Here is an 8,690-nt window from a genome sequence, read left to right as displayed (position 1 = left end):
ATAAATTTTGCATAGTGAAAAAGATGTAATCCATAAAACCTATAAAATAATTATGGTAACCTACACGTTACTAGACCTTCCTTCCACACACACACACACGCAGGGGCGATATACACACACACACACATATATATATATATATATATATATATATATATATATATATATATATATATATATATATATATATATATATATATATAAATAGTAAAATGGATTGAAATTAATTTATATATTTTTATTTCCGCCTTTGCTCTTCGTCTCCTTCTTTGGCCTCTCAAATCTCTCTATTTTTTCTTTCTCACTACAGCTTCCTCTTCATCCGTTCACCATTGACAAAGCTCCCTTTTTGCTTAAGGTCCGCGCGCTTTTACCTGATCTGATTATCTTTGCATCCACTCGTGATTTTTCTTTTTCTTTTTCTTTCTGCTTTAGGTTTTGCCTTTTGGATGTGGGTATTTCTGGCAATTCCTAGTTTCTAATGTTTTTGTTGGAATTTGGGATTTTGAATTCACACCCTGTTACCTAAGTTTAATTCAATTTATGGGTTTTTTTTTACCTGATTCAGGATTCAATTGATGAACTTTTTAATTTATTTAATTTGATGAACTGTGGAGTTTGATTCTATCACTCGGTAGACATGTATATATGTATGTACTTTCTGTTTAGTGTTTAAGGCAAATTTTCTAAGGGTTTATTGGGAATCACTGGACTTTGATGATAAATTTATAGTTTGAGTTTTGAATCTACGAATAGAATTGTAAAATGTGGTAGGAGTGTCTTTGGACTTCATAATGAATAGTTTTTTCTCACCCCAACTAGGACTTAGTTGACTATAATAATAAGTTTAAATAGGCACATGTACAGAAATTTGGATATGTTTACTATGGAGCTCAGAGAGTTGTGTCTGCTCCACCTTTTAGGTATGGATTTACTGCACTTAGATTTTAAGCGGACCTATGTTTCTCAATTTCTAATGGGGTCTGATAACTTTGTGGCGAAACAGGTGTAGTTGGTGAAACTGTGTGGGAGTTGTGGAGAGGGAAATGGCTACAATTGATTCGGAGGAGGCTGGAGTGGGAAGATCATTGGAGGGAGTGTCAAGTGAGCAGCAGCGGTGCCAGTTTGGTGAAGCACTGGCTGAGTGGAGGTCTTCTGAACAAGTTGAAAATGGAATTCCATCAACATCACCTCTTTTCTGGGACAGTGACGGTGACGATGAAGGTGGTAGTACTTGTATCTTGTCTCAATTAGCCATGTTCATATTTATTGAATTATTATTATTGCATTGGAAGATTCTGATTTGACATTCCACTGTTTATCTCATACACTCAAGATTTTAATTTACAAAAGAGTTATCTGCTAATATTATATGTTTTGAAATTTTTAATCCTGGAAAATATTATATGTTTTCTGTTAAATATCCATTCATCATGCAAACCTACTGTATTGAATTGGCAATAGTACTCAATCGCAATAGTACTCAATCATCTCTAAGATTTTGATCAAGTTCACCAGATACTGCTCATTAGGATCTAATCTCATTGCTGTTTTGAGATTTGTTTTCTAAGTGTTAACTAGTCTGTCTTCTCCAGAGTGGTATGGGTTCTGGGTATTATCATCTGATAAATGCCAATGAATGCTTACTGGACTTTTGGGGGCAGTGTATTGGTTTCGTGTTCTCCCTCATCCTTGTGTGCTGATTCTATACTTCTATCATCTATTCTTTATTTGGTGAGGGATCGGTTAATCTTCAAATACATCATCCTCTTATTTACTGACATGTAGGACCTAAACCTTCTGAGCTGTTTGGAAAGTATACATGGAAGATTGATAAATTTTCACAAATTAACAAGAGAGAACTTCGGAGTAATGCATTTGAGGTTGGCGGCTACAAATGGTATGATATTTTTTAACAAAAGCACTGTTAAGCATGTGTCTTTAATTGTTGCGCAATCATAGTGCTTATTCGTGGAGCTGTTATCTCTACTGGTTGTATAAAGTTACTCTTGTTCTATATTTTTCTAGATGTTTATGTTTGCCATTATCATGTCTTGATCTGGAACATCATGCATCCCATAGTGGTATAATTTCTGATGGGATCTTCTTTCAGTTTGTAAATGTTGTATCAGATTATCAGATTATATCTTTAATAGTGCCAAATTTTGGCTGCATAGTATTGTTTCCGCTTGAATGATCAGATGTTTTGTTTTATATCTCACATATTTGTTGTTTTGTTTCTTTTCACTGGTGCAATTTCAATGTGCTGAAAGTTTAGCACTTGAGCAGAAAATTTTCAGACTGGTAAAGTACAAGTTTGTGTTTGAGATGTTATTTCGTTAATGTGGTAGGAGTCCCTAAGTTAAATGATCATTTCATATTCATTTTCTGAATCAACTCGTGGTGGCAGGTATATTTTGATTTATCCCCAGGGCTGTGATGTCTGCAATCATCTCTCTCTTTTTCTTTGTGTGGCTAATCATGACAAGCTTCTTCCAGGTTGACTATATTGTTAATTCATATTGATCTGCCTTTATTCATAAATGTTGTCTGTTATTTGGTTTTTATGATCTTTTCTCCAAATTGATAAATGCAGGGTGGAGTCATTTTGCACAGTTCACAATAGCCGTAGTTAATAAAGACCCGAAGAAGTCCAAATATTCAGGTTAGTGAGTTTGAACAGTTCCTTGATCACTTTCTTATGGCTCTATTGATCTTTAGTTTTAAAATTCCCTTGTGAATATCTGCAGATACTTTGCATCGTTTCTGGAAGAAAGAGCATGATTGGGGCTGGAAAAAATTTATGGAACTATCAAAAGTGTTGGATGGGTTTATTGATGCTGATACACTGATAATTAAGGCTCAAGTCCAAGTTATCAGGTCTTTAAGCCTTAAAATTTTCTTATCACCCCACTGTTCTTTGAGTATAAGGGTGCATTCTATTTCTGCAGACAAATGTTGACATTGTCTTTGTAATGTTGCCAATCATTCTTGTTATTTAGGGTATAGTTTTAAATTAGAAAATTTGATTTCTGGCAATAATAATTGGTAAACAAGTTGCCTAGTTTTTAGTATCTGTTATTAAGTTTTTCTTCTCAGTTTCATTTAACCTTGTGTACTACTTCAGGGCCTGTTTAAATTTAACCTCAACCCTGCGCATGTGTGGATCACTATTTTTCCCACTAGAGAATGTATAGTTGGATCCAAAGTAGCACATTTAGACTAATGAGAGCTCCATTAAAATGTCCCAAAAGGAATTTATATTTTTTCTTTGATAGTGTTTCATGTTGCATAACTTGTAGTCATGTCTTGAGGTGCTCACTAGCAATATATCACATATGGATAGCTTTTTAAGTATATAAAGTGATATTATAACCTATAAGATATATGACCATGCGCATTAACTGAATCTTAACTGCTATTTTCAGGGAGAGAGCCGATCGTCCCTTTCGGTGCCTTGACTATCAATATCGCCGAGAGCTTGTTAGTGTATATTTAACAAATGTTGAACAAATCTGCCGACGTTTTGTTGAAGAACGGCGAGGCAAGCTTGGGAAATTGATAGAGGATAAAGCCAGGTGGTCAAGGTAGAGGTTCTTTCTCTTTAATTATTAATACTTTTTTTGTTTTATTATTACTATTACAAAACTAGTATGGTTACTACTTACTATTATTGTTGTTTATATTATTAGTATTATTGTTGTTTTATCTGTTTGTGTACTTTTCCAATGGAAGATTACTTCTTGACACTTTTGATGTCCATAGTACCGTAGCTTCTTTGGCCTTGGAATTATATTAGCTTTATTAAACTTAGGCTAAGCCATTTTGCGAAGTTCAATGAGTTTCTCTTCCTATTTTATTTTAGCTTCTGTGCTTTCTGGCTGGGGATGGACCAAAATTCCAGGCGCCGGATGTCCAAGGAAAAATCAGATGCAATATTGAAAGTTATTGTTAAGCACTTCTTCGTAGAAAAAGAAGTAACATCTACTTTGGTCATGGATTCTTTATACAGTGGACTCAAGTCTCTAGAAGGTCAGTATAAGGCCAAGAAAGGTAATGGTAAACATTTAGATGTAGAGGAGCAATCTGTTCCTATAATTCGGATGGAGAAAGACATGTTTGTTTTGGTGGAGGATGTGCTTCTATTGCTCGAGAGGGCTGCCTTGGAGCAGCTGCCTCCAAAGGATGAGAAAGGTCCTCAGAATCGTATAAAGGTACATTGTACACTGAGATGATTGAATACTGTTATGTTTTGTGCAAATGAGATCCATTTAAGTGTTTGTCTTGAGCTTTGTTTTTTGCTGCCTCAGATGAGTATCTTAGTTGAAAGCTTGTTATATTTGAATTTGAAAAAAATAGTCAATATGAAGGTGCTTTGTAATCTATTAACTCATCGTCTGGCAAGATGCTGCATGTCTATCAAAAAGCCTCAAGCATTCTTTTCTGTACATTGCTTCTGGTTTCTTTCTGTACATTATTATATTTTTGTAGTGATATTCAGAAAATGCTACTCCATAATTTTACAGCTGACATATAATGTTATTTCAGGCAGAAAAGTTTCCATCCATATACCATAAACACAGTTGAACATCACATGTTATATATTTAGTTTGTGTTGAATTGTATCCTTTGTGATCCCTGCAATCTATATTGCGTGGGAATGGAGGTATGGCGTGATATATATATATGGTTCAAATGCAAAGCCCTGTTCCCTTGCAGCCGTGCGGATTGCATGAACCATGTAATCTATATACGGTGGGGATGGACGGATGGAATTTTATAATGTTTATAGATTTTTGAAGAATGACATGATTGTTTTCAAATTTCAATTATTGAATTTTTTTTTTCTTTCTGCGGTGGGGGTGTCAGGATGGTGCTTCTGGAGATGACTTCAATAAAGATTGCATTGAACGTGATGAAAGACGCCTTACTGAACTGGGTCGTAGGACCATTGAAATATTTGTCCTGGCACAAATTTTCAGGTAAACCATTATTAATTCTTTCCCATCTCTGTTCTTCACCTTTGGTTGCAAAATTTCTTATTTTTGAATTTTCTCTTATGGTTATTGATTAAAGTTTGATGTTGTTGGTCAGACTTTCTGTTAGTTTTATTTCTTCAATTGTGGAAATCCATTATTAGAACTTTCTGAAAGCCATTTTGCTTAATTGGAAATAAATTTAAGCTCTGAAACTTGTCAAGCAAATTTCGTTTCACCCGGATGCGTCAAGTTTTCTTTTAAAGTTTCGTGATGATTCTTTGTTTTTTTTTTTTTTTTTTTTTGGCAGTAAAATTGAGGTTTCATACCAGGAAGCTGTTGCTCTAAAGAGGCAAGAGGAACTCATCCGTGAAGAGGAGGCTGCATGGATGGCAGAAGGTGAGCAGAAATCAAAACGTGGAGCATCCATGAAGGAAAAGAAATCAAAGAAAAAACAGGTTTTCTATTTGAATGCACCTTCATTTTGATGCTCTTCATTTTTGGGAGAATAGTGTAGTCTGTTGTGTTATTAGCAGCAGCATAAATGTGTTGGGATTCAGCGATAGCCCATGAGAGGTGTTTTGTTTGAAACAAAACTTTATTGAATCACTGAAACACGGATAAAAGTTTATCATTCCTTGTACTTCAGGGAAAACAAAAGCGCAACAACCGCAAAGCCAAGGATAAGGGGAAGGATGAAAGGCACGATGTCACATTGCAAGACAAGACTTCAGAGGAACCAACTGGTGGTGAAGGAAAGGACGTGAATGAGGAACCAGAAAGTGTACTTGACAAACGTGATACACTGGAAGAGGTTTCAGATATCTCGGATTCAGTAGATTGTGTTCCGGAAGTACTTAATCCCGATTCAGAAGACCGAGACGTGAGCCCTGTCAGTTGGGATACTGACGCATCAGAAGTTCATCCTTCTACGGAAATGAGCGGCCTGTCACCAGAGCAAAATGGAATAGTTGGGCGTCAAATCCCTTCTGTGATCGATGACAGTTCTTCAACATGCTCCACAGACTCAAGCCGCTCAGTTGTTATGAATGGGCCTTCCAGAGGGAACCGTTCAGACTATAAGAAACAGAAATCACCTAGCAAGTATGTCCTTTTTAACCATTGGCTAATTGCTGATGCAAACAACATAGATCTAATATTTGTGTATTTCAACTTACCAGAGGGAAGAACCGTCAGGGCAAGTCATCTTGTAATGCAGCTAAATGTGCTAATGATTCACAGAGTCAAATATTAGGCACTATTTCTGATGTGCGCCCACTGAGTGATACATCTGGAAGTTGCAGAACGGCTGGATCCGAGTCTCAAGCTACTCTTCTTTCTTCACATGAGCAGCTTGTTGTGAAGGTGGGTTGCCTTTTTCTTCTCCCAACCAGTATCATTAATATTATTATTTTTGGGAATGAAGTATAGGCGTTAGAACTTACCATACCAAAAGGAAGTGGTATGATAAAATCAAAAAAAGGTTTATTAGTTTCAATGGGAATCTCATTCCTGTAATTTCATTTTGCTGGCTCCTTGTAGTGTATTTCTGTTCTAATAATCACAAAAATTGATGAGCTACAGTCTTGCTGTATTATAGGAAGTAGCAGTTCCACAGCAAAGGAAGCTCAATGTAGCTGATAGGGTGGGACCCTCATCAGATAAGACAAGCGTGCAATGTTTTCCTAGGAGTCCTCCCAAGGACACGTCGTCTACATTTCAGTTGGAGTCAGAGTCAAAGACCTTTGGTTCTGCTGAGCCCACTACCAAGAGCCCATCAACCGAGACCTCCAAACTGACTGATAAATCTTCGAAACCCGTGAAATCAACTGAAGCTGCAGTTGCAGTTGCAAAGACTAATGCCCACAGATCTGTTGATTTGAAAGCCATTGGAAAGCCTTCCACCCTCCAAGTTCCTATTGCTGCAGACAGGCCATTGACACGTCAAATTCCTTCCGCCAATGAAAAGGCCTCTTCAAAACTAGTGCCTGTCACATCAAGACCCATGAGTGCTCCAATAGTCACCGGTCCTAGGCCAACTAACCCTGTTGTCTCCGTGGTTCAGACAACACCGCACCTGGCACGTTCAGTGAGTGCAGCTGGTCGGTTGGGTCCTGATCCTTCACCTACGACACAGAGTTATACTGCCCAGTCCTACCGAAATGCAATGATGGGTTCTCCTGCTACGGGAAATTCAGCTGGTTTTACTCAACCTCATTCTCCAAGTTCGGTGACGAATGCCTTGCAGTCATACCATCAACCATCTACTCTGATTTCAGGGGCGATGTACATACCACAGGGGCCAGAACGAATAGAACATAGTCCAATTAGACCGAACTTTTCATATGGAATGGTGAATCATGAAGTACTGCAGAATGGATCCCAATGGAATGAGTGCTCCCCCAAACGGGATAGCAGCAGGAGCATGTCCCTTGACCATCCTTTAGTGAAAGGCATTGGAAATCCCGATCCGTACATGCCAGTTAACGGCAGATCTCATGATCATCTTACGTCTCAATTTCCAGCTGCATCCGCATCAGAGCTCTCAGGCCGACAGCCCTACAGTGCATTTGCGGATGAATTCCCACATCTTGATATCATCAATGATCTACTGGACGACGAGCTTGGAATTGGGATGACTTCAGAACAAGATTCAAGATTTCAAAGTCTCGGCAACTGTTCTAACCATCAAACTCAGCAGTTCACCTTCCCAAGCGACACTGGTATGTTATCTGACATCGGTCCCTCAATGAGCTCTTGTAGGTTTGAACGGGCACAAAGCTATCATGATAACGGGTACCAGCACAGCTACTCTGTAGGCCTTTACGATGCTGTCAGGGACGTGATCCCACAGCCTAGCCCACCAAGTTTTGCCAACGGTCAAATGGACGGGCGTTTTCCCAACAACTGGCAAGTAGTTGGTCCCGACCCCTCGTACCTTGGAATGAGGAACATCGATAGTGATGCTGGCTACCCGTATCATGTTCCCGAATACTCAAATGTCGCTCGTGGTGTCAACGCTTATGCAATGTTCCGGCCTTCAAACGGGCTGTGAAAGATGGCTGGAACGAAGCTTCCCCGCAAAAATTGGCTGATGTCAGTTGTAATATTTACTTGAGCAAAGCTTCAGCCTTAGATTTGGAGTGACATTTTGTAAAGAGTGAGGTCTAGATCTTTAGATCTTTATTTTCTTTTTAATGATCATTTTTCAATATATCTTTGCTATCAGCCCAGTTTAGGGGGGTTTGATGATCAAGAAGTTTGTGCTTAGTTACTCTTATATTCTCAGTGCTTAATTTACTTATAAGACTGGACAAACATTAACCCCACCTTTTTTTTTTGATGGATGAGGGAAAGTGAGTCACTATTCGAGGGTGGGAATTTGGTAAATCTCACTTTTGTGATCTTATAAGCCATTTTACGCTTAAATTTATTTTTTAATTAATAGTAAGTAATGACATGCCTTACACCATATCACCATATCCATTTGAAAGAAATAAAATGTTAATTGTTTGATAGCTTGATTGATGTTTCTCTTAATATTAACTAAAAAATGATATATGTACTCCAAGGGAGTAAAACTCTAGGCACGTGTCTTAATTTTATTGGAGGAAAATGAAAGATGAGAAGAAAGTAATGTAAAATATGAGAGTACATGTACTATTATTACTTATATTAACTTAGAAAGTATTTGGTGTATTTCCATTTTATACT

General features: G+C 37.6%; 1 protein-coding gene across 2 annotated transcripts; it reads left to right on the top strand.

The window, feature by feature from the left end:
* The first annotated feature begins 235 nt into the window (after positions 1-235).
* LOC109175838 (MATH domain-containing protein At5g43560) lies at positions 236-8,294 on the top strand. 2 transcript variants are annotated; one of them, XM_019325200.1, is made up of 14 exons: positions 236-358; positions 868-923; positions 1,007-1,224; positions 1,789-1,900; positions 2,411-2,499; positions 2,597-2,665; positions 2,751-2,880; positions 3,429-3,587; positions 3,866-4,214; positions 4,870-4,982; positions 5,287-5,434; positions 5,626-6,080; positions 6,158-6,341; positions 6,577-8,294. In XM_019325200.1, the coding sequence occupies exons 3-14, from the start codon at positions 1,047-1,049 to the stop codon at positions 8,029-8,031; spliced, it is 3,441 nt and encodes a 1,146-aa protein (XP_019180745.1). In that variant the 5' UTR covers positions 236-358; positions 868-923; positions 1,007-1,046; the 3' UTR covers positions 8,032-8,294. The 2 variants fall into 2 exon arrangements, with proteins under 2 accessions (XP_019180745.1, XP_019180744.1); XM_019325199.1 differs by lacking the exon at positions 868-923.
* Positions 8,295-8,690: the final 396 nt, after the last annotated feature.

This window comes from Ipomoea nil, unplaced genomic scaffold (genome assembly GCF_001879475.1).
Source record: "Ipomoea nil cultivar Tokyo-kokei standard unplaced genomic scaffold, Asagao_1.1 scaffold0688, whole genome shotgun sequence".
Classification (NCBI taxonomy): domain Eukaryota; kingdom Viridiplantae; phylum Streptophyta; class Magnoliopsida; order Solanales; family Convolvulaceae; genus Ipomoea; species Ipomoea nil.
The sequence above is the reverse complement of the archived record's forward strand: the minus strand, read 5'-3'. Positions and strand labels throughout refer to the sequence as shown.